This window comes from Heloderma suspectum, chromosome 4 (genome assembly GCF_057233095.1).
Source record: "Heloderma suspectum isolate Gila_16-S chromosome 4, 16-S_ref, whole genome shotgun sequence".
NCBI classification, from domain to species: Eukaryota; Metazoa; Chordata; class Lepidosauria; order Squamata; family Helodermatidae; genus Heloderma; species Heloderma suspectum.
In genome coordinates, this window is record NC_139461.1 from 175272841 (window position 1) to 175299361 (window position 26521).

Here is a 26521-nt window from a genome sequence, read left to right on the forward strand (position 1 = left end):
GGAATTGCAAATTACTGTCTACAATTTTTCTTGTTTCCACTTGTAAAATTATGAATGTTCTCCATACGTTAGATTTATAATTGTACTTAGTTGCCCTGATTCAGCAAGGAAGATGATGGATGCTTCTGCTTCCATGGCTGGAAGAGATGTGCATCTGACTGCACACTCCTGTATACATTGTGATGCTCATCTTGGTCATATTAAATTGGCTACATGTGCACCTTATGGATGGGGATGCAAATTCCTATCCAGAGCTACTAGTTGCTGAGCTCATGTAGAACTGGATAGGGGCCAACATCTCTACTTAAAATGAACAAAAATAATTTAAACCATTCTAGTTGTTGGTCACGTTTTCTAGGTGAAATTTTCAATAATAAGTTAATGAGAGCACTAGAATTCTTCTCCAGCTTTTCCCCCTTGAATGTAACCTTGGGTTTGTTCCTTAAGAAACTGTAGTTCAACTATAATCTCTGCTGCCACAAATTTCTTTGTAATGGTTTCTCTTTGTGATGCATCTGCAGGTTGAGTGGCAGCACTGAATGCACGAAAACAAAAAGGACTCTGGACCTCAAAGATGCTACTAAAAGTCTCCCAAAAGAAATTTCAGAAGATACTCAACACATCTGTGGTACTTTAATGCCTGCTGAGGAGCGTGGAAAGATCACAATGCATTTTAAAAATAAGATTAAACATGGTGGGAAGAGAAGCAATATGGGTTCTGTAGTGGTCTTCCCTAGCAAGGAAAGCTCTGACAAAAATGTGTGCAGTGACCCTGATGTTAAAAAAAGGAAAATGGAGTCACAGTATTTGAGGATCCTGAAGAGCAGGGAAAAGAACAAAATGAAGACCAAAGCAGAGGGCAACAGACTAAAAGAAGTAATTGTGAAAAGTGTGCTGGATGAGCTCAAGGACACTACACTACCTACAGAGTGTTCTTTCCGCTATAAGAAAGAGACTTTGAAATCATATGAACTCAGTAGAAAACAGAGCACTTCAAAAGAGCCATATCCCACCTTTTCAGCCTTTAATTTCTCAGGTCCAAAATCACACCCACAGACTTACAGAAAAGATACTCTTGAAAGAACCAAGCATACTTCATTAGAACTACCTAGCAAAAATAACAAAGAGAGGAAATGTGTACCCTTATGTCACTTGACTGAACTATCCAAATGTGGGAAGTATAAACAGAAAGGACGATTGTCTACAGACTCCACCAAGAATGTTAGTAATTCAAGGACCCACGGAAATAAATTTGAGCCCGTGGCATTTCATATGAGTCAGGTAAAATAAAAAAAAACTTACCATGAGAAGTCGGATGGTAGTTCTGCTTAGTAGAGCACTAGTAATGGGGGTTTCTAGCAGCCCCGTGTGTTTATGCAGGAAGAGTTGCAAATGGTGTATAGTTAAGTAGTTGAGGAGTTGTTGCTTATTCAGTGCTATCAATGTCTGTAGTGTGTTACATCACTTTATAAGCAAAAGAGATAGACCCCTACCTGCCCCTCAGCCCAGGAGCTTACACTCTAAATTTTACAGTGTAGCAAGAAGTGCCTGAGAAAAAGAAGTTATGTGTACTTGGATGTGGTTACAATTCAGGATGAGAATTAAATTAAGCCAAAGGCTTCTCAGAAGGGATGGGTTTGAGGGAAAAATATTTCAAGGACAGAGACAGGTGACACCGCATACATGTTTTGAGAAAGAGTTCCAGGCATAAGGAGTAGTAGGAGACAATGGACATTGTCATTCATTTGAAAATGTGAAGTAAAACCAAAGCCACAGTTGTCTAATACTCTTGAAATTTGTTCAGTGTTTCTGAACACACCAGATGAATGGGCTCCTTGTACTCTTCTTCTCTTCCTTTCTGAAATTGCTTCAAGCTCCCAGTAAAATTCCATCCTTACAATTAATAACTACTTAGACTGTTTCTCTATAGCAGAAAATATTTGGTATGACACAGATACTTGTAGGTTTGTTTGTTTGTTTTTACAGCGCTCCGAAGCCTCATGTTACTCGACTTCCTGTGAAGCCATTGAAGATACTGATGCAGACCAAGAGGTTACGGATTATATAACTTTATTAGCAAGACACATTCAGCATTCCCTAACTGTAACTCTTAGCTTGTACTTTCCAGACATTCCCTTTTCCATTTTTATTACCTCTCTAAGTTGTTATCAAGAGGCATAAGCAGGTTTGTCCTTTATACTTCTTGATAACAACTTACATATTATGAGCTCATTCTGTGAGAGTGAATTGTTATGTAGCCCAAAAGGGGCCTTGTCCGTGCACAACAAGGACAAATCAGCAGATTTGGGGGCCCCAAGGTTTAGAAAAGCACAAAAGGGGGCGGGAAACGAGGGAGGAAAAACCAAAAAATAGCCCAATGAGGATGGAACATGTTCAGTGGCCATGGAATGTTTACTCAGCCTTCCCCAACCTGGTGCCCTCCAGATGTTTTAGACTACAACTCCCATAACTCCTGACCATTAGCCATGCTGGCTGGGGCTTGATGGGAGTTGAAGTCCAAAACATCTGGACGGCACAAGGTTGGGGAAGGGTGGCTTACTGAATGTTGGAAAGCCAAGGGGATAAAAATAATGGGGGAGGGGGAATGGAATATCCTCTCCTGGAAGAAGGCATGGCTGACTGGCTGGAACCCAGAACAGGAGTACCCCACATTGGAACATTTTGTTGCGGGTCCCACTTTTAAGAAACCTAATATCAGAACCATATATGTAGCACTACACCCATAGCTTGCAGTTATTCCTATAGATTAGGGTGGGAAACTCCGGACTGCAGTCCAAATGCAGACCTTGGCAGCGCCCCTCTGCTGAGGCTGTTCCCTTGAGACAGAAGTGAAGACCAGGAGGCAGGCGGGCAGGTAAATGCAAGAACGATGGCCATGGCCACAACAGGACATGGACACAATAGAAACCTTCTGCTCATGTTCCCCAGCAACTGGCATAAAAAGGCATACTTGTAGTTCCTTGGACTTTTGGGGTGAAGGAGAAGTTGTAAACACACATGGATCTAGGACATACTTTGAAGCATGTTTTATTGAATCAATTTGCAAATGGCAGTTTCTGTATAACACCAATTTATATCTGATAGTCTTCCAGGAGGTGAATCATATGAGTCAAGAATGCTGGTCCTCTCTGAATCATGGGGGATTTTTTGTTTGATTTTTTACCCTTGGAGTTTATGATGGCAAATTCGAATTCTAATAAGTGCAATTCTTTCAATATTCTCACCCCTTGGTTATATAAAATTGTCTATATACACTCCTTAGTATTGTTTCATCCTCCACAGTAACAGCTTCAGCCAAAAGATAGATTTCATCATTCTCTGGTTATTGGTGGGGTAATATGTGCTAACCCTTCCCTTATTAATTGTCTCATACACCAAACATAAATCACATTCTGGCTCCAAACACTGTTTCACTCACTCATGCTTTGGCCTGGTTCTTTATGACAGTCAAGATTGCAATAGCATGGGCTACCTCCTGGTTAGCCTTATCCGTGGTTAGTGTAAATGCTGAAGTAATCCTTAATTGTAGGTAACACAGGTGGAAGCAACTGGGAATGAGCATGTGATCCTGTGGCCCTTTTAAGAGTTCACCTTATTCTCTATCAGTGGAGAGTGGCACCCTGATGTGTGTTACTCTTCCCACTTACACCAAAAATTATAATCTTTCTCCCTGTCTGTCAGAGAAGCAACTACCTTGTAGTTCTAAACTTGCCTGCTGCGCAGTTAATGTGCTGAGATGTGCAAACAGCTTAATGCTGGCTCCAGCTCTTGATGGGCTCTTGGGCAAGAGGTCTGCTCTGGGACCAACTCTGCCTCCCTGCTGCTACTGCTGCCTGTTTGTTTTCCTTCTTCCTCTGGGCCCATCCACACCACCATCCAGAGGGAGAGGGCAAGGCAAGTGGAAGCTGCTGCTCCTTTTCATGCCTCCTGTTGCTGCTCACAGAGGACAAGGGTGTAGGCAGTGATGGCAAGGAGGAGGAACAGCAGGCGTTCTGTGGATGAGGTGTAGGCCTCAGCAGGTGTCTAGTGACGCCAACTCCTGGTGCCACCCCTGACTTCATGTCTATATTGCTGTTTTCGTAGATGCAGATTGTAGAAGACTTGCACGCAGCTCGCATTGGCAGAAAGATGGCGTTGTCTGTGGTGCAGACTTGTGGAGAGTTGACCAGCATGGAGATAGACCTTCCAGATGATGAATCAAATATGTCTTCTAGTAAGCTGATCTGTAATCAAGTGTTTTGCATTTTCTCCTCCTTTACAGGATAATAGAAAGAAGGAAATAAGTGAAGGAGATATCCAAATAACTGAATTGTACTCTCTCTTCTTTTCTAACAGGAACTCTTTCTAGCCTGAATACCTTAATTGTGGTTGACACTAATATAATGATCAGCCATCTAGAATACATCAAGTTTTTGAAGAATAGAGATATCCCAGGTATGTGTGTGTGGATGTAACTGTATAGTAAGTCTTTGAAAGGTATGGATCAAATGTATCTTGCCCAAAGGCTGTTGTTTCCCTACCAGCTGTTTGTCTTAATTCTACTTGAAGGCTGAACCCCAAATTCCCCTCTCATTCACATAGCAGATAAATTCTCTTGTCCTTCAATCTCTGCTGGGCTTTGCTGATCATATTTGCCTGTTGACACGTCCCAGTCTTCTAGGTTATAGAGTCAGGTTTATTTAACACTAGGAATATGACTGGTAAAGGTACAACCTGGCTGACCACCTCCCTTTCCATGCACATTATGAGCATCTTCAATCTCCTATTCATTGAGAGACTAGTCTGATTTCAACCAAAAGGAGGTTAGAGAACAATCCTATGGCCACTAGACACTGTCTAGAAGGCCATAGGATTTTTTGGTTTCTGGGAACCGAGCTTGGAGCCAGGGCTCCAAGGTTCATTTCCAGAAACCACTCTCCCTGCCCCCTTGTAGCCGGCATGGTTCTCTCCATGCCAGCTGCTTCTCCATGCTTGCAAACGGAGAGTGGAGAAGGCAAAAAAAGGGGCAGTCCCAGGGATAGGGAGGGGAGGGGACCAGGGAGGCATCTTTACAGGGCTTCCTATGTGCCGTGTAGCCTCTCCCACTCTGACATCCCTGGCTAGACACATGAAATCGTGCATCTAGCCAAAAATGCAGGGTGGCTGGAGCCCAGAGGAGGGGATCCTCTCTGTGCTCCAGCTGCCCTGCATAGGATAGTTGCCAGCCTCCGGGTTCAGAGGCTGGTGACTATCTTCATAGGATTGCGACCTTAATTAACCATGGTTTATTTCCAATTTAAACAGATCTATGACCTGGTTCGCACACAACAACACTATGGGTTGAGAGTTTCAGCTATTGACCAGTATAGAAATATAATGTAATTAATTAATTTTAAAAAGTGAATTGGCACTAGTGCTAGCCCACCTAGTGAAAGATGGACAAGTAGGAAGGTCCGCAGTTCACCAGACTGTGAAAACTGGCCATGTGTGTTCCAGGCATGTTCTGCAGCCTTTTTTGAATAGGCTGCTATGTGATGTCCAACCCCACAGACACTATAGGTTAATTGAATTGTGGCTTAAATAACCACAACCTAACTACTAATTTTCAGTTAACTGTGGGTTGTTTAATCCACAATTAAACTATAGTGTCTGCGTTTGGACATCATGTAGCAACCCCCAGTTGGCCCAATTGGGGGTTGAATATTCAGAATGGCCATGGAACGCAACCAGCACATGCCGTGGCAAATCGTGGGTTAATTAATTAACCCGCGATTTGCTGCTGTTATGTGCCAACCGGGTCATTAATATATGTTTGTCTCCACATGTCTACAAGATCCTAGCTCCTCCCTTTTCCTTGGACCTACATGCTTGATATATGAATGAATTCAAGCTTGGTTTGGTTGGGAAGGTTTAAACACCTCCATACTGACTGTCCCAGTTAGGGAAGCTAATAATGTGACAATCCCAACTCTAATGTCATATTTCCATATGTGTAACTATGAGAAAGTGAGATCCTCATACAGATCATTAGCTTTGTAAACATGGGGGTTTTGTGATGTACCGTTTGTGTGATATATCTTGAACATTGTTTATCCTTTTTTCACATTTGTGGAGAAAACAGGAAGTCACACTTCATTGATCAGTATAAATTTAGCCAATACCTTGTTTTAATGAACTTTTGTTTTTCTGTTAATTGGAGTGCATTTTATGTGCATATATATAATACACACACACACACACATATAATATATATATGGAGTTGAGAATTTTACTTGTTTCGAGAAGGTGTCTGACACAAAGATATGTGCTACTATGGGTAAAAATGTTCACCTCTCTCTTCCATCATGTGCATAATACTGATTTCTCCACCTATGCATTGTACCTGAGGAAACAGCAATAATATTTCTAAAGTATACTAATATCTTCCTATCCTGTTGTTTTCGTATAGTTACCTCAATGGTATTAAACCAAGCTTGTAGTATTTAGGAAATGGCAGTTATTTAAAAAATAAAATTCTAAGGAGGAAGCTGGTTTTGAGCTGAATCAACTTGTTTAACTTTTTATTTCTATAAATTATAATAGTAGGAACCGACCAAATAACAAGGAAGGGAGGAGGGAAACACAGAGCAATGGTAGAAAAAAAGGGGGAGAAAGGTAATCATGTAGGCAGGTTGAGATGTACAAAGTGGATTCTACAAACAACATGATAAATCATCAAAAATTGAGTGTGCTTTGGTAGTGTAGAGTCAGGGCTGGGATTTGAGAATTGTTGTCCAGGCAAGTCAAAACAAAACCATATGGTGTATAAAGAATCCAAATATGTCTGTGCTTTGGATTGCTGCAACTGATGGTAATCTTTTCCATGATGGCATGCTCCCAGATCCTGGACCAGGATGCCCATGCTGGTGGAATTGTATATTTCCAGTGGGAAATTCCAAATGCTCTAGCCACAACCAAACTGTTTAAAAAGCTCTCAGTGTAGCATGTGGTCTCTGGTAGAATACCCAATATGGGTTGGAATAATTTTTAATACAGTTAAAAGCAATGCAGTTTTTGAAGTACAGTAAGTTCATTACAAAATTGCTACTTTTCTCCTGTTTAGGTATTGGCAGATTTGTGCTTTTAATTCCCTGGGTGGTTTTGCAAGAGCTGGACAACTTAAAGAGAGGGAAAATATTGGCAAATGTTTGGCAAAAAGCAATCCCTGCAGTTCACTTCATCTACGTTTGCCTGAAAAACCAAGATCCAAAGTTGTGGGGACAATCCATGCAACTTGCTTCACAGAAAAGAGGTAAGCTGTGGCAAACTGTGTTCTAGTAGAATTTGTTCTGTAGCCTGGTTAACATGAAAGTTGAGACTGCCGTTATAGGTATAAAACTTAGGCTTTTTGGATAACAGAATATATATATTTTTTCATTCCTATACAAATCTTACTCATCTGAAAGTTTTGGGCTGCAATGCAAAGTACACTTACTTGTAAATAAATCCCATTGAAATCAATGGAACATGCTTCAAAGTAAATCTATAGTATTATTCTAACAGGAAATGAAAATATTGAGGATGGCCTTCCTTATTTCTCTCTCTTCTTCAAGTTAGATCTGTTTCAATTGGTGGAGGCTTTTACCTTGCTTTAGGATGCAATCCTATCAGGATAGTCAGCTGCCTCTGAACGCAGAGGTGTCCGACTATTCAATACAGGGCGGGTGGAGCATGGAGGGGGTCTTCTCCTCCGTGCTCCAGCCGCCCTGCATTTACAGCTAGTCAGCTGATTTTGGCTATCTAGCTGGGGAGTTTAGGGCAGGGGGGGAGATAACGCATAGGAAGTGTCGTAACGATGCTTCCGTGTTGTCCTCCCCTCCCCGCCCCCCGGGAACGCCCTCTTTTCAACCGCTCTGCACTGCAGTTATGAGCATGGCGATCAGGAAGAATTGTGCTGCCTATGAGGCAGCGGGGGAGAGGGCAGGGAGCGTGGTTTCTGGGAACCGAACTCGGAGTCCTGACTCTGAAGTCGGTTCCCAGAAATTGAAAAATTCTGTGGCCATCTAGACACCGTCTAGTGGCCGTAGGACTGCTCTCCCCATAAAGTGTTATGTGGGTCATTAAAATTTTTGTGCATACACTAGAAATTCTGACATAGCTAGAAGTGTATGGGTGTTTGCTGCAGCTTTTTTGATAGCCAACAAAATAAGGAATTTTTAAACTGAACATGGCTTGCATCTTTGATGGAAGGAAAAGCTGCTGTGAAAAATTCTTCTGTACATTCATGGGTTACTTAGATGTATATATAGCTTTGGGTATCAGCCATTTTTGACAGCTTTATTCACAAATGGAATTAATTTGTGGTTACTGTGTGACTTAAAAGACTGACATGGTAGATTCCAAGGATCTGTTTCACAAAGGAAGATTAGAAGTATTCCTGGTCAGAAAAAAGAAAGATTTCTCCTCATCATGTTTCTGAATGGCAAAAAGTGACATCTGAAAGCAATGTTAAGGCCAATTGTAATATAACTTTAATAACCGAGTTGTGGAAGTAGTTTCATTCTACCAACTTAGGAAAATATCAATGCTTTCATGTTAAACTTTCTGGCTTTACAAATACTGAGTGCCTTTGGCTATAATCTTTAGCTTGCTCGCTTGGGAGTAAGTCCCATTGAAAACTGTGATGCTTACGTTTGAGTGAACATGGATAGGATTGAGTTGTTAGCTGGTTTACATGGGTATTTTTATGCCTATTTTCTCTACATAAGCCATTTTGGGCATGCGGTAATATGGAGAAAGTACTGGATGAACCAAAAAACAACAACATCCATATATAACAGCCTTGCAAAATAGGTTCACAAAAGGCCGTAGCATACCAAAAAAGTTAATAAAAGGTCCTAGTGTTATCAGCTTGCAGGGTGGATTGATTTAAATTGAGGCAATTTAAGTCAGTTTAAATCTGCAAGAGAAAAGGCTGATTTAAATGTTTATGAGAAACTTAGTATTTACATTTTTTAAAAGTAAACATCCAATTTAGCTTTTTAAAAAATCTGGTTTTGATTCTTTGTATAAAAAATCATTGATTTTTATCCATACTATGCAACTTTCTGCTGTTTTAAATCTGTTACTGAGTGTTAGATCTTTGCATTGCTGCTAGGTTTTATTTTGGTCTTTATTTTTATTTTATACCATCATTTTCAACTTTTATATTGTATTTTATCATGTTGTGTTTTATGGTTTTAATTGTTGTGAACCATTCAGAGAGCTTCGGCTATTGGGTGGTATAGAAATGTCATAAACAACTAAATATACATAAACTTGCCAGCCCATAAAGATATTTCTTACAAGTTGTGGCACATCAGTGGCTAGGAGCAGCGCTTCCCTGCCTGGTCTCCTGGGGACGATTCTTACCACAGGGTACTTGGAGAATGACTCCCCCCCCCCCCCCGCCAGCCTAATAGATATACTCTGTAGTGGTTTTTAGTTCGTGCTATACTTTCAGTATAGGACTGCAGGCACACCTGTGCCAGGCAACAATGTATGGACATTGGACTGTGGTAAAAATGTTTCCATTCCATTTTTGCCCAGGGGTTTTACCTTGGGGGAGATGGGGAGTAGGACTCAGGTTTGTGGGCTTCTCCTCCATTCCCCTTAATGTGGGGCAAGGTACTGAATGAACCAGGGAGATCCTTTTGTTTTCATTTTGGAGCATAGGATCTGCCTAAGCCTGTGAGAGAGAACCCAGCAGTGAAGTGTCATTTGAACATACCCTATATTTCCAGACCTACTTAAATATATTGCCTATGGTTAGAAAGCAAACAAGTGACAGCCAGTGAACTCAAAGCTGCTAGTCTTTTTCTTGTCTTCTTGAAGAATGAGATGTAAATGCTGTTAATTCAATATCAAGTTATTTTAGAACATGGCATGCTCATCCACGTTTGCTAAATTTACAGATGGTTTCAGTGTTGAGAACAATGATGATCGTGTGTTGCAGTGTTGTCTGCAGTACCAAAACCTCTTTCCTCAAGCTAAAGTTCTGCTGTTGACGTAAGTTCTGTGTGTGTTGCACAGTAACTTTCCAAGTGGGGTTCTAAATTTAAGTGTTAAGATAAAAAGCCCAGTGCCAGCTCTTAGTTGTTTTTTAAAGAAAGAATGCTCAATGGATCTTTCCAGATAAAGGCCTTTAAAAAAATAGTTTACGAGTATTTAAATCAGTAGCCCTGGGTTGAACTTCTTAAGGCCTTGACACTACTGTCAGCAACCATTGAGTTCTGGATTCTGATACTGCTTAACTGAGGATGAAGCTCCTTCTCAAGACTAATTCAAGAAGTTGGCAGTCTGTTTTTAGAATGGTTGATGCAATCTTTTGTAATATCAAAGAACAAGCAATCTAGTCAAGTATACAAATGAAAAGTGTTCAGAACAGAGCCTGGCTATATATTATGGCTGTTCATGAAGGCATTCTGTGGAATCTGAACTAAGTAGATGGCTTCTTTCTGCAAAGCCATCTCTCTCTGATAGAGTGCAAACAAAAGTGTATCTCTGGAAAACAGATTTTTGCTATAACTGCAGCTCATGCTAGTTTTGTGGAGATTCTGTTTTTCAAATGGCTTCAAACAGAGATAAATTCATCAGATCAGACATTGGGTAAAATCCACCATAAGTTCTACTCAGAGTAAACCCATTAAAATGAATGTGACCATTCATTTCAGTGTGTTTATTCTAAGTAGGACTTATGTAGGACTTTTACCCATTGGGTCCCCTTTGCCACAGGGTCCCCTTTGCATAACAATTCTGGTCTCTTTACTACCTCAGGAATGCAAAATTAACGCAACTCTCTTTTCACAGGGATGATAAAAACTTGTGCAACAAAGCCCTGGTGAGTGCAGTAAAGGCATTTAGTAAAGCAGACTTGGTTACTGCACTCCAGAAGCTGACTCCAGAGACTGTAGTTATAAGCCAAGACAATTCCCATGACCAGTCACAATCAGAAAAAGGTTAGCTTTTCTTGGTGTATTTGGACTACTGTAATGGCCAAACAAGCTGAATAACAGTGCAATTCTATACATATGTATTCAGAATAAGCCCCATTGAGTTTAATGGGTTCAATGAATTCATTGAGTTCAGTGCAGTTTACTCCCAGGTAAGTAGGTATAGGACTGCAACCTAAAGCTGACAAATAGTAGTTTGCAAATATTTTTATTGACTTCTCTCTGAGAATCTTAATTATAGGATGAAAGCTTCCAATAATCTTCACATAATGTTAATATTCCTGTAACAACTATATTAAGCCAAGTCTAACTGAAATTGGTATATAAAGGATTGAAAACCTGGACTTTGTTGGCATAATATCCACTGCGCTTCCTAATGTTTTTTCCAGGATTAAAGGAGGATATGATTGCAGTTCTCAGTTACAGAGAACATCACTGCAACGAATAGGGAGCAAAGTTGTTTACTAGGCTGGTTAAAAGGTGGAGAAAGCAGCAATACATACATGTTGGATGAAAACATGGTTTAGGTTTTGATATCAATGAAACTCTTAAGGACAATTGGGGAATCTCCTTCTGAAGGACCTTTCAATAGAAAATAGGGTAGGCCTCAGAGATAGTTTAAAAGGTAGTGAGTTCTGGTCCTGAAGAAGTTGGACTCAGTGTGCTCTACACTCTATGGATCAGCTTAATGAGCAGTAAGTTTAACTATGCGATTGCAACTGAAGTAGAGCTGCTGTGCTTGGGAATTAGAACAGAGCCTTCTCCTTCACTGGAGGAGGTTATCCTGAGATGGGCGATTCCTCCTACTTGCTCCACAGACAGTGCTGTTAAGCTGCTTTTTGGGGTCAATCCCAGCCAGTTCAGGTCCTATCGCCTCACTGTAGCAGGCGTCGGCAACATGTTAGAGAGTGTATAAACCCCTACATACTGAAGCAATTCCTAATATAGGAAAGAGAGAACCTTTGAGGCCAAGTACAGGCGATGTAGTTTTAAACAAAGCCTATTAACTGTTCATGTTCTTACCTGATCTTTCTTAACTTCAGGTAAACAAGGAGTTAATATCCATTGTGCTTGCTTAACAGATGCAGGGTCCAAGAATACTGAGGAGAATTCCTCAGAGCCTCTTTCACGAATTATTCTTGAGTCACAAAAAAGCTTGGGAGAAGTTTTATCTTCTATATTGGAAACAGAATTGAAGATTGCATATGGAGACCTGTGGATAGAGGTGATTATAATAGTGACAGAAATTCTACTTCAATTTAAAGTTTCTAGTTCTCCTGATTGCCAAGAAACATTTGAAAAAAATGTTATCACAGTACATGCCTGTGTGTGTGTGTGTGTGTGTATGTATGTATACAGTATTATATATAGTTTGGTTCTTAGGATAAAACGCATTTGTAATAACAAAGAAAACTTCTCAAGAAGATGTAACGAACTTAAAGAATATCTTCAACTATGCGGATATCCTAGTCACATCATTGACTACAACATCAACAGAGCATCAGTAATATCCAGGGATATCCTTCTTTGTGATGGAAAGGCTAATTCTTCAAAAGAAAATCACATTCCATTTGTTGTGGACTACCATCCTGCTGGCCCTAATTATCACAAGATAATTAAAGATAGTTACCCTATTATATCTTATTGTGCTCGTTTAATGGAGCCATTAATTCTCCACCATGCATTGCATTCAGAAAAACCACCCAATCTGCGTAAATTGTTAGTTAAGGCTGCACTTAAACAAGGTACTTGCAACCCAGGATCATATACCATTGTAAATCAACGCATTGCATTACCTGCAGTTACCTCCAAGAAACCACTTCTTTCAGGAGAACAGTTACTAACAAAACTTATTGCATTAGGCAATTGTTAATATGCACTTCTTCTCATGTGGGTTATTTAACTGAATATTTTAAAAATGGATGTTGTATGCAATATGCAGGGAAAATTACAGCAGACATAAGAACAAGATTCCATAACCACAAATCTGCGATTCTTATAAAAAAAAACTGTAGCAGCCTGTTGCAAGACATTTCAACTCAACTTCACATAGTCTTTCGGATTTACAGTTGCTTCCAACAGAACAAACAAAAGACAATGACATGCTTGACAAGAGGGAAAATGTCTGGATCTATAGACTGAGAACTCTTAGCCGCAATGGCCTTAATCTGTAGACAATTCGTAGGCATTATGCCAATCATACCTCTGTTTTTTTCTCCTAAGGAACTTTCATCTCCAGGCATTCCAAACAGCCACTCCTGATACCAAGTTAACAGCACAGTTACTGATGAGGGCAGAAGCTGAAACGTTTAGCTTAAATATATAGATTTTAATATTCTGTTGTTAGTCTTTCTATCATATATAGATATAGATATAAAAATTAGACATATGTACACAGCCAACCAGAAGCAGCACAAGCTCTCGTGCTGCCTGAGGCAGAGGAGAAGAGGTCTGGGCATGACCACCCAGCTTTACTCCACCTTGTGGGAGGGCCAGCTCTGAAGCCAGCCCAAGATGTTTTGCTGCCAGAGTCAAAGGACAAGATAGCAACTCCCCACCACCACCACCACCACACACACACACGTTCCATGTACAGAAGCCAACTAGACATGCAGTTGAAATGTACTTCAACACTGGTGATGAGATAGTGTCCTCCATTGCACCTGATGGCAGCAGGCTAGCTTAGGGGGTCTAGGGTAGGCTACACAACACACTACAGCTCTGTCCTACAACACCTAGCCAGTGATCTGCTCCGCCTGGTGACTGTTTGCTGCCCCCTCAAACAAATGCTGCAATGAAGCAGTGATGGCCCCAAGAGGTGTCATTTGATTAGAGCAATGCCTATGCATCTGAGATGCCTCCTACAGTGTGTCAGGTCAGAAGGGATGGCTGAGGGCAGGGGGATGGGCAGCCATACAGTAGCCTTACATGGAAGCTGAGAATCTCAGGAAGCTGAATTGTGCACCTAGTGCCACGTTTTGTGCTTTTTCTGTGATGCCATGGTATGGAGGCACACAGACAGCTCTGGCTGTGTGATGTTTCTATCTTCTGTTTGTAATTTCAGATCAATGCATTTCATAATGCTACACAATACAAGTGCTGTGCAAATGTTGACCATTTTCTTAACCCTCTCAAGAATCCACATAACTGGGATTATGGGATGTTACAAAGTAGCTACTTCCAAAAGACTCTTGAATTGGTATCATCAGGTCCCAATGATGTCATCTGTGTTAGGAGAAGAGGAAAATGTGTGATTAGGCAGGAGACTAAAGGAGCATTGCCAACTAAGCCGACTCTAAACCAGATGTGTATCACTTTCATACACAAACCTTTTGGGGCAGGGGCTGGGGTGGGGAGAAGATAATTGTTGGTACCTTAGGAACAGCGTTTGACACATAATTCCTGCTTCAATGAATGGAAATCTGACTACTACATTACCCAGAGGAGAGGTGAACATGTAGTGTGTGTTTTTTTCTAGGTAGTGTATCATAAACCTCCATGGACATTAGCAAATGTGTTTGAATGTTATAAAAAACACTGGATGGCTGTTTTTGGGATGATTATATCAAGAAGCTTTTTATCAACCATTGAATATCTATACGCACATCTTTGTAAAGGTCAGAAACATTTGCATTCACTCTTGAAATTACTTTGTATTTAAAGTTAAAAACCTGAACCAAAATGTGTTTGATTGTCATGGTTCCTACAAGGAATGTTCAGAATTATGATGGGGCTATGAGTCCCTAACAATCCCAAGTACGCCTAAAATACCAAAATCTCCCAGGATTCCTTGGCAGAAGCAATAAAAATTAACCCAGTTTCAAGCTGGTACTATAGGCATTCCTGCACTTTTGGTGAGGAAAGCCTACTTTAGTGACCATAGTCATTCACTTGGGAAAATCTTACACACTTTACATTGTCTAATAATGGCTTATAAAAATTATAATATCCAATTATAATGTCTAATGTATGGTGTATGTTTATCACATTTGTGTGCTGCTCTTCCTCCCAAGCTGCTCATGTTATCAGCATTTGTGTTGCTATTCCATCTTCTCCCTCCCTCCCTCAGCTAAAAGAATTAAACACTCAACAGTGAAGGTAGTGCTTCAGGAATCCAAGACGCTATTGGAGACATTCAGCTCAAGATCCAACTATGATGGTGCCCTTCCACAGGCCTTAGCTCAGATGAATAAACTGCTTGAGACTCTTGAGAAGGTAAGAGGTGCCAAGATTTGACAGACATAGTACCTTCTATGTGCATGCATAGAGATCCTGGTTGCAATATTGCTTATGCTAATTTATCCTCATTCAGGGTAAAAATCTACTTGTGTCTGAAACTTTTTTTTTAATAGTAACTAAAGTGTTACACTTTCAGTCTCATCTGTGCAATAGAAGGCCAAAAACAATTGCAGATTTAACTCTTGGACAAAATCTTCATTGCTTTATGTTGGCGCGTCCTTCGCTAGCAGGAAAATTGAGGCGATGGGAGAGCTTGCTCTAGGGTCGTAGATGCAGCCACTGTCTGGATTCATAGTCTTGGGAGTTCAAAGTCAGGGGCACAGGGAGGAAGAGCTGCTTCGTTTCTTATGATTGTGTTTATTATTTATCACATTGTTTTTATTGTAAGGCACATGTATTTACAAGGAAATGTGCGACAAACCTTTTCTAAAATAAATAAAATAACTCCTCAGGTCTTGGTTGCAGTTGGGTCCTCTGAAATGTCATCTACATCAGGGATGGGGAACGTGTCGCCCTCTAGATGTTGTTGGATTGCTACTCAAATGCACCTGCTTTGCATTCAGAAGGTCCCAGGTTCGATCCCCAGCTTCTCCAGGTAGGGCAAAGAAAGAATCCTGCCTGAAACCATGGAGAGCCTTTGCTGGCAGTCAGTGTCGAGAATACTGGGCTAGATGGACCCAGGGTCTGACTCAGTATAAGGCAGCTTCCTAGGTTCCTCATCTTTGGCCATGCTGGCTAGGACTGGTGAGAGTTATGGTTAGGGACAGGCGAACAAGCTATTTTTGCAATTGCCCAGATTCTCCAAACACCAATTGGGAGCTCAGCTTGTCTCATTTCTGTGTGTGAAGGATCCGCCGGAACCAGCTCCAACCTTCCTGCGAGGTAGGACTGCTCCGGAACCAATTCCAGCTCTTCTGCAAAATAGGACTGGTCAAACCTGGCCTTCCAGTCCCTCAAAATACCCAGTAGCCACCCTCCTAAGCCAAGAGGCACTGAAATTAGCATTGAGGTTATGCAGAGAAATCATACCAACTAAAGGTTGGATAAAGGTTTATTAAGATAAAAATAAAGGGGTAGAGGGGAAAGGAAGAATGGAAGTAGCAAATTGGACAAAAGGGTACCAGCCAAATTACTTAAACATATACAGAGAGCTTTATGAACACGCATCCAAGCAAAATAATAAAGCTACCTGGCTTATCCTTACCATACCCAAGTATGAGTCTCCCCAGATAGCAACCAGCCGTCTGCAGGTCCAGGACCACCAGGACGAAGGGGAGACCCCATGCCTCTACCTTGGCCCTCTTTTAAAGCCCAGCCCTGGCAACCCAGGGCAGATTTCCCTTTAGCCAGTCACTGGCTTGGCCCCTGGGTGGACCGCCCTTGCCTCCAAGAGGCTGGAACTCCCCACCAACTCCAGCTGTTAGCACTTCCCAATTAGCAGGGACTGTGCCTGGCCTTGAGCGAAGGGCCGAGGAGCCTCTAGATCAGTGGTCTCCAAACTTTTTTGATCGCGCACCCCTATCAGTTGAAAAATGTTGAGCATGCACCCCCAATGTATGTATATTTATAAATTATATACATGTGCTACTGTACTAATATATTATGTACATTATAAAACATACACAAAAAATAAAAATTAAACACAATGATGAGATAAAGATGAAAGAAACAATATTTTTTTAAAAATTGTTTATTTTATTAATGGTACAACCCCCCTTTTTGCTCTCACTTAAACAATTATTATTAATATAATCTGTAAATCCACTTAACTGTGCAGGTCATTGCTATACACCCACGATCAAGCGAGGGCACCACTGTCAACTTGCAAGGAGGAGAAAGGCGTGCTTGGCCTGGAGTCCCACCTGGCCTGTTAACCCTTCCCACTCCCCTCTGGCAGGATGGCAGCTGAGAGGGAAGTGCCTGCTTCCTTCTCGTCTTCAAAAGGAGAGTGGGAAAGGTTGATCTTCTTCCCGCTCTCCTTGGGCAGGGTGGCAGCTGAGAGGAAAGCAGGCGCTTTCTTCTCAGGCTTTCTTCATGGCTTCAATCTGCCAAAGGATTGTGGAAAGGCTTAACTTCCTCCTGGGCAGTTAACCCTTCCCGTTCTCCTTTGGCAGGGTAGAAGCTGAGAGGAAAGTGCCCGCTTCCTTCTTGGCTTCATTCTGCGAAGGAGAGTGGGAAGGGTTAATCTCCTTGCTTTCCTTCACCCACGCTGCCAGCTCTCATAGGAGCAGCGGGAGGCAGCTTGCACACCCCAGTGGATCGTCTTGCATACCCCACTTTGGAGATCACTGCTCTAGATAACATATAATCTCAGGTGGTTACATTAGACAGGACAACATGGCCTAATCTCCTGATAGAAAACAGGCCGTCATTCTTGACACCATGCTTTTCTCATTTCGGTTGAATGCGAAAAGTGCACATTTTGAAGGGGCACAATTCACATTTTCAAAAGAGCGCACCCCAAATGCACACTCCCTGCCCCCCCGTGTAAAGTGTAAAAATTCACATGCTTTTGAGCATGAATGCAAGTTCCAGAATTTGCGAGCATTTTCAAAGAACGTGCTCTTCTGCTCCCATTTGTGTTCAGGGTTGTGGTCATGGCATGTTCTTGTGATTTGCAAACATTAATGAAATTCTGTACGTCCATAGTTGCAATCAGCCAACATCCAGAGGGCCACACATTCCCTACTCCTGTTCTAAATGAATCAGAAAGGGGGAGCAGCTAGCTGTGACCTCCTTCTGGGCATCAGCTGCTGCTATCTCTAGGCAACTCTGCTTTGCCACCCCTTGAATCAGCTAGAGGGAGCACACACAAAGCCGAAGCAGGCCACATCTAGTGCACTGATGCAACAGACACCTGTGATGCTCTTGGATACTTTTTTGGTTAGGATACTTCAAGTCTGCATGTGGTTGTGTTTTGTTGCCCATTTCAAATTCCTGTAGTGCTTGCTCGAGCTGCTTCTCTTTCCCACAGGTAGGGGTGTGTGTGCGTGTGCGTGTGTGTGCAGGGTTGGGGGGAGTTTCCCTAATACTTTATTTTAAAAAACCCTTAACACATTTTTCTTATTGCTGGCTGCTTTGTCAACTCACCAAACCAGCTGTGATAACCCAAAATTAAGAAGGTGCTCGGACGTGTGTGTTCTTTTGAAAAATGCCTTTTAAACCTTTCATTGAAGCGTACCTGCGAAGTGTAAATGTGTTACCTTTGTGGCATATGTGATATTTAGAACATTATGCTATTCCTTCTGTGATGGTTCTTGACTAATAGAAATATGTGCTTCATCAAACATCAAAGCATGCCATATACTACTAATAGTGAACTTGTTCTCTGAGTACCAATCTTTCTGTAGCTGAAGAGGCGATATCCACGCACAAGAGGGAGGTATCAGTAGGCTCGGGAAACCAAAATAGAAAAGAAGTAGTAGTATAAAATAACTTTGGGATGGGGAAAGCCTTAAAGGGGGGGAAGCCCTAAAAGAGCCCAGTGAGGACAGAGCATGCTCAACGGCCACAGAATGCTGAGTCTCTGTCAGGGTGGGGAATGGAATATCCTGGCAGGAGCATTCCATACTGCAACACTTGGTTGCAAGACTCACCTCTTGTATCTATTTTTTTTTTAAATGCACAACTCTTTGGATGTAAGACTGGCAATGGTGATCCATGCTCTGGTAACATCCCATTTAGACTACTGTAATGTGTTGTATGTGGGGCTTCCTTTGAAGATTGTTCAGAAGCTGCAATTAGATTATAGTTCAGCAGCCAGAATTGTAACTGGAATGGCTCACAATTTGAGATCCAGGTACCTTAAGGACCACCTCATATCAGCCTGACTGAACATGGAAATCTTCCATTGAGGCTCTTTTTAGAGTGCTGCCACTGTCAGAGATCAGGCTAACAGCTACAAAGGACAGGGCCTTTTTATCTGTGACACCCCAGTTGTGAAATACCATCTCCAAAGAAGTGTGCCTGACACTTGCTTGTCTATTTTTATGGGCATGAGGTTAAGACATTTTTATTCACTCAGGCATTTTCAGTTAGTTATTTCCAGTATTTAAAAATGAAGTTGCTTACTTTGCTGTTTTGTCTAGTTATTTTATTTAACTGTGGTTTTGTTTGACTGATTTTGATTGTTTCACTGTACATTTTATTGGCCCTGTTCAGACGCACATTGTGGAAGGGTGGTTAGGCTAACTATGTGCATGATGGTTACTGCTAACCATTGCGAGTGCTATTGCCACATATGCAGGTAACCATGTTCAGCAACATGGTTAGACTACCATTCTCTAACCACCCTCCCTCCTGCAGGAACCCGCAGTCCTCCAGATGGGTGGCCATGCATCCCAGCGGCCTTTGCACTGTTGGCCATTTTGATGCTTGGTGCTGTCAGCCATGTTGGTGCTCAGCAGCTACTCCTTCTTTGGCTGCTCTTCTGGTGGAGCTCTACGCAGCTCTCACTTAACCACGGAAGCTGTTCAGACATCACACTAAGCCATGGTAGAGCCCACTAACCATCTTGCAACAAGTGGATAGTGAACATGGTTAGTCCGTGGTTAATAAACCACCATGGTTGGGACAGACACCTGCTCAAACATCATGCTAAGCCAACACGGTTAGCTCAAAACTCCTAACCATCATGGCTTAGCATGATGTCTGAACAGGGCCAGTGTGTTTGATTTTAAATTGCATTGTAAATTGCCCTGAGATAAATATTTATGAAGGCTGGTATATAAAAATATTTATGAAGAGTGATATATAAGTGCCTTAAATGAATTAGTTGACATTTAATTAAATATTTTGTGTGTGTAGGGGGAGTCTTGGCTTTGTACCCCTGCCATTAAAGTTGTTTTGGTAATCTTTTTTATGTGGCATTCTTTCAAATATCTGGTAGCTTTTGGCTTTAATACATTAGACCCAATACATTTACTGTTTGATTGTTATATTTTCATAAGATTCAGTCAGATATTGGACCAAATTCTTCAGATACCTTCAAATCTACTTCAGGAAGTACTGCATGTGAAAAAATGGAAGCTGTGACTTTGACCGAACACACTCAGGCAAGGGAGAAGTCACTGTCACCAAAGCCTTCAGCCCAAGGAAACCGGCATATGGACATCTGGTCTGTCCTTGAAAGTGTCTGGAACACAATAAACCTATTCAGGTAATAAATGCTGAAAGAAATTTTCATTCTCCAAATCAACCTTTTCTTGCGTTTTCTAAAAAAATAAAGGTAAAGGTGTCCTCAACCAGTCGTGTCCGACTCTAGGGTGCGGTGCTCATCCCCGTTTCTAAGCCGAAGAGCCAGCGCTGTCCGAAGATGCTTCCGTGGTCATGTGGCCGGCATGACCGAACACCGAGGTGCACGGAACGCTGTTACCTTTCCCGCCGAGGCGGTACCTGTTTATCTACTTGCAATTTCTTGCTTTCGAACTGCTAGGTTGGCAGAAGCTGGGACTGAAGACGGGAGCTCACTCGGTCACGCAGCACTCGAGTCTCGAACTGCTGTCCTGCCGACCTTCCAGTCTGCAGTTCAGCGTCTTAACCACTTCTACTTTCTATATAAGACTTGCTTATTAGTGGTAGACATGGATGTACAGCAACATACTCACATCTTGCCCTTTTGCTACATCTCACTACTGCTGAACATTAACTGTAAGCTCTTCAGGGGTGGAACCTGCTTCTCTTTTGCCTGTTTGATTCAGTAAAGTGCCATGCACTTAAGCATCTAGTATTACCACCAACAGACTGAGGGCTGTCTTGTGTAAGGCCAAGGCATTTTAAAATCTTGAGATTTAAGCCATTTACAACCCCCTTCCTAAGTACTGGTTCAAATGTTTTGCTTCCCATCATTTCGCCCAACCTTCCGCACTCTCCAAGTCTAATGGATCCGTTTCACACGTCATGGAGTGACAAATCTGGGTATATCCTTGAGGATGCGCCTGCCAGGGATCTGCTGCCAACTCTGGTTTCCTGCTGAGTGTATATGTCTCCAAACCTGAGTTTATTGTGTTCACACTTTACATGTTTCATTTCAATGTTACAAAAAAAAAAAAGGGTGGTGTTATTTCAGATGTGCATGTATACCACTTGGTGACTGGCCCCTGAATGTTTGAATTGAATCCACTGAAAACCATTCTATTTTGAGGTGATATGAGATGATTTGAAAGGTCTGCCTGTAGTGATTAATCTGGGATGGCTTATTGATACCTGCATGTTAATATTTAATGATACAGTCCATGAGTGGTGACCGTTTGTGCGTGAACAAGTCCATAGCAAAAATATAAAAACATAATGTGTGAAGTCGGGGGCTCCGTGAGGTTTGATGGCAAAGAAAGTGCAATTGCTGTAAAGTAGGAGTCGACAATGCACAGATTTCTCATTTCTGGTTTTAAGGGTAAATACTAAAAGCAAATTTGGAAACACAATAATTTTTTTAAACATCTGGAGTGCTGGCCACCTAATGCAAAAGATTGTGTGTCTTGCTGAAGAAATAGTCTTACTGTGACTACTTGTGCAGTAATACATCTGTTCAGTATGAACTGAAGAATGTACATGAGATATGGGAGCAGACAGAATGCCTGTGGTCTAGTGACCCCCTGTAAAACAAGGACTTGTGTACATGTAGTAGAGCTTTTGTTTTTCACTGTATCCCCACCCCTCTGGTCCGTCTTGATATTGTTAGAATAACGATGCCAGGAGATCAGACTACTAGAACGTTTCACCAAAGGGTTAATGTGCTCTTAGATTGTTAGAGACTAATAGTAGGGATCACCCAGGGTGCAGAGCTAATCAGCTCCCCTAGATACACGCAGAGAACACTGTCTACTAGTAAGGCAGAGCCAACGAAATTTTTGCCACTTTAACCCGGGCTTCTTTTGTACAGAAGAAAACTTGTGTCAGTGTTTGTGCGTGCCTTTTGCAACCAAGGAAAGTTTGTTTTGCCAAGCTTTCACTTTGTGGACTCAGTTATTTAGCCACTCCTGCTAACAGATATGTAGTTCTTTGTCTCTAAAACAAATCCTCTTCTTTTTCTTAGTCTTGAAGTTTTCCAGATGTTGGACCTCAGTTCAGTAACAACCACTCAGAATATGTCTTCATTCAAAGAAGCTTTCATAGGTCTTCAGAAATTAATGGCAGCGGTGAATGAAATCCTTGCAGGAATCCAGCAGTAAGTCTATGTGGGCTGAATGGAGTATGTGTCTCAGGTTTAATCTAGTGTCTTAGCTGTTTATTGGTGCCCGGGTGTGGTGGATCAAGGTTCATGTCATTACTAGTCTGTGATGATTTGCTAATTCCCAGCATCTAATAGAGTAGCCATTGGCATTTTATAGAGTAACCTTTCTGATAGCAACTGCCTCCTTCACAATGCCGGGCCTTTGGGGCTTGCCAAAAATTGAACCTGCCCTATCACATTGTTATAGAAATTTCAGTTGTAATACATCCAGATCAGCGGTCCCCAACCTTTTTGGCACCAGGGACCGGTCTCTTGGAAGACAATTTTCCCATGGACTGGGGGGCGGGGGGGGGGGATGGTTTCGCTGGCAGACTTCCGGCTGCTGGGACACAAATGGCGTCCGCTATGCGGACACCATTTGTGTCACTGTTCTTTGCAGTAATAGGCTACGTAAAGATTTACGTAGCCTATTACTTGAAGAACAGGGATGCAAATGGCGTCCGCTATGTGAACGCCATTTGCGTCCCAGCGGCCGGAAGTCCGCCAGCGGCCGGAGCCAGCTGGCAGCTCTGTGGACTCGCCACGGAACGGAGCCGGCCGGGGCTGGCAAGGATTCAGGGGTGGGGACAGATCGCCTCCCCGCAGAGCCCCACGGACCCAAGGTAAGGGGGTTTTGCACACCCCTACTGCGGCCCGGTTCCTAACAGGCCACGGACCGGTACCAGTCCACGGCCCGGGAGTTGGGGACCCCTGATCTAGATTAATCAAGCCAGACTATGTCTGTTCCCATGCTCTACAGAATTGCCACGCTGGCAGGATACAGTGCCTTATAAGGAAGTCAGGAACGCCAAGAAGGTATCATGCTAGAATAAGTGACTAGCTTTCTGCACATGCCTGAGTGTTGAAAGGTGATCTCTGCTTCCTACTTCCTCTTCAGCTAGACAAAGAGATTAACAAAGTGCAGACGTGAGCCACCAAAGACTCTGTATATAAGCCTCGGAATCACACTGCCTGATTGCAGTCCTTGCTTTGGTGCCCTAACCCCAAGGATTGCCATATTCTGCAGAATAAAATCGTGTTGGACCAGACCTCTGCCTCCTCTCATTCTTGGTGAACGATCGGGTAGTCTACCAGGAAAACGAACACAGTTTTTGTAACAATATAGTGGCCCTAGTATTGCACAAGGCAATACTGATATACCTAAGCCAAGTGATTATGTTTGTTTCGAATATAATATATTTGGCATGAATAATAGTTCCCCTTGTCAGCAGTCACTGGGACTGCTTAGCTGTTACATTCCATGGAGAACTGTCATCCTGGTGTGTCTCTTGGGGGTGAGTGCTCCCTCCCCTTTCCCATGTGAGGACAATACTGAGTGAACAGGGTTATAGCAGATTTATTTGAATGTGTCATCTCCTTGGACACCATCTTTTAAAAAAAGTTCCTTCCAGGGATGGATTCAGTGGTCAGGGAGAGACGATGGTCAAGTAAACCATAATAATATAGACCACCTTGCTTGCTACTTCCTTGTTGCTGGAATGAGGAGGGAAGTGCCCCGGGTTCATGCTGGGTTGAGATTCCTCCCCAGAATGTCACAAAGGAATGGCCTGGGCCCTCAGTTTGGATATTGGCTGCTATGGAAGAAGGCAATAGAAACAATCGAGGAGCGCCATTTATGCATGTACCTCCCAAACAACTTGTCGCTGCTCCTTTGATACTAGGCAACAGGCAGACTCCGGTGTCCAAATTGCAGAAGCAGCCCTTCTGTTACTTGGGGAAATACGAGCTTGTCCTAGCTGGCGTTGCCTGTTATCCTGTTGCTCCCTTATCCCATCACATTTCCCCCAAGAGGCAGGACCTCTCTGTCAAGTCCAGCTTGCACATGATGAAGATTGTTATTGCGGGTATAAAAAGAGAGGACAATGAACCTGAAGAAATGCTGCATGTGGAAGTGTCCAGTGAAGATGTGTTTGGAGAAAACTGGTTGAATTTAACGCCTTGATAACACACCCAGTGACAGTAGTTTTAGAGTGCTAGAGTAACTGGAATCTAAAATCGTTGGAATACTGACTGTATAAACCTCTGAAGATTGGCAGTGTAACTCCAGTCCTTCCTGGCATGTACATAATTTTATTAGTTTTACTGCAAACCAAAAAAACTTTTTTCAGTCCTGCGAACTCTAAGGTAGTATGCAATATTTTTAAAAGCCCAGCTAATAAATTTGATTTGGTGCTGTGAATGTATGGAGAGAGAGAGAGAGAGAGAGAGAGAGAGAGTGTGTGTGTGTGTGTGTGTGTGTGTGTAATGTTCAAGACCTGCTAAAACAGCCTTTCTCAAGAATGCAGCCATTAGCCTACCTACCACTAGCTAGGCATGTATAAATGAATAAAAACCCTCTCTAAAGTTGTGCTTGGACCAGTGCCTGCTGCCCTTGCCCATCTTCAGCAATGTGGGCCTGCCTCCATAGAGCTTTGAAAAGATCTCGTGTGTTCAGACTGGAAATGTGCCATGTCTGTTGGTGGGAGGCATCTAGTAAGTGAGCAAACCAGTATACCTCTCAATACCAGATGCTGGGGACAAACAGAGAAAGGCCACACCACCCTTATGACCTACTTGTGAGTTTCCTAGAGGCATTCATCTGGCTGTCTTGGGAGCAAAATGCTGGGCAAAATGCAGCTTTGATCTGATCTGGCAGAACAACAGGATTTAATGTGTTGGTGCAGCGGGGGACGGGGAAGCGCTCTCAGCTGATTCGTGAGTGGAGCAGAGTTTCTGCTATGCGTATCAAGTCCGGTTATTAAGGAACTCCAGTGAGAGGTAGTGATCCCTTGGTGGGAGTGTCACAGTGGTAGCTGGAGCAGGTGAAGATGGGCAAAGTAAGCGTGTTTGGGAAAGAACTCTTAGTTTCTGGACTCGATTAATTTTAACAAATGGGCCTTTTACAAATGATATATTGTTAGGTAATTTATAATTTCACTTAATACTAGAACTATAGTAGGCTCTGAATAGCTCTATAGTTTTTGTATGTTTCAAAGCACAGCTCCATGCTACCAGTATGTGCCACCAATAAAACCAGCCAAATAATATAACTGATTCTGAAAGACTTAACAAAACATTGAAGATAGGAGTGCTTCTTTGGTAGGATGTTTTGCACATACCTTCTGAGAGGAAGCCTCAAGTCCTTAGACCAGGGTAGGGGAACATGTGGATTTGGGACTGCAACTCCCATGACCCCTCACCATTGGCTTCCCTGGCTAGGGCAGATGGAAATTGCAGTCCAGCAACATCTGGAGGGCCACATGTTCCCCACCCCTGCCTTAGACAGTCAAAACCGTAAACAGATGACCGAAAATGGTTTACTTTAGGTAAAACACAGAGCAACTGCTTCTATGTGATTTTTAAATAATAGATTAGTATACATTTTTATGTAGGTAGGTTGCTAAAGGGAAGAGAAAATGGGTCTGAAAATGGTGAGAAATAATTTATTGACGTACATTAATATTGAGCTTCTTTCATCAAATGGAGTGATTGGTGCGTTCAGTATAAGTAATGGTGCATAAATGTCTACTGCCATCTAATGGCTGTTCAGGGGAGAACAGGAAGTGTATGAAGAAACTTGGCAATATTTGCTTATTTTATAATAACCCTTTGTGCAATGCACACTTTAATCAAACCAAATTTGTATTTATATTAGGCTGTGCAGGATAGGCAGAGAGCCTTGAGTAGTAGAGTAGAGTATGCAGCAAGACAAAAACTGAGTCTTTTGAGTGCCACTAATATGCCACTCTGCAGATGGTCTATGCTAAGGGAACACACATTTTGCTTTTAGCTCATTATACTAATCTACAGAATATCTGTGCACACTCACTTACAATTTGATGTAAATTGTTTTAAAATAGCACTGTAGTGTGAGCCAGGTTGGGTTTTTTTTTGTAATTTATAATTTTTTGTAATTTGTAATTAGAATTTCTCTCTCCTGCATCAAGATAGGATTTCTCATTTGCAGATCATGTTAAGCAACCCAGGACAGAGCGATTGGGCAGTGTTCACAAGAATGCTGTTGCGTTCATGACAACCCGGGTTTGTTTGTTTGTTTGTTTGTTTTTAAAAAAACCCACCCTGGGTTGTTATTTTGTGTGAA

The 26521-nt window shown here is 42.1% G+C and overlaps 1 protein-coding gene across 14 annotated transcripts in view; it reads left to right on the top strand.

Moving 5' to 3' along the window:
- SWT1 (SWT1 RNA endoribonuclease homolog) overlaps positions 1-26521 on the top strand; it is a 60223-nt gene that overhangs the window by 23398 nt on the left and 10304 nt on the right. For 7 of the 14 annotated variants that reach the window (XM_084851377.1, XM_084851378.1, XM_084851373.1 and 4 more), the window contains exons 4-15: positions 522-1281; positions 1987-2052; positions 4105-4234; positions 4357-4455; positions 7103-7291; positions 9933-10026; positions 10828-10976; positions 12053-12195; positions 14449-14587; positions 15040-15185; positions 20159-20367; positions 22243-22374. In XM_084851377.1, the coding sequence (XP_084707503.1) occupies positions 522-1281; positions 1987-2052; positions 4105-4234; positions 4357-4455; positions 7103-7291; positions 9933-10026; positions 10828-10976; positions 12053-12195; positions 14449-14587; positions 15040-15185; positions 20159-20367; positions 22243-22374 (2256 nt within the window). Of the gene's footprint in view, positions 1-521; positions 1282-1986; positions 2053-4104; positions 4235-4356; positions 4456-7102; positions 7292-9932; positions 10027-10827; positions 10977-12052; positions 12196-14448; positions 14588-15039; positions 15186-15661; positions 15805-20158; positions 20368-22242; positions 22375-23179; positions 23468-26521 lie in introns of those variants that run through there. The other 7 variants (XR_014790421.1, XR_014790422.1, XM_084851381.1 and 4 more) reach the window with 5 other exon arrangements.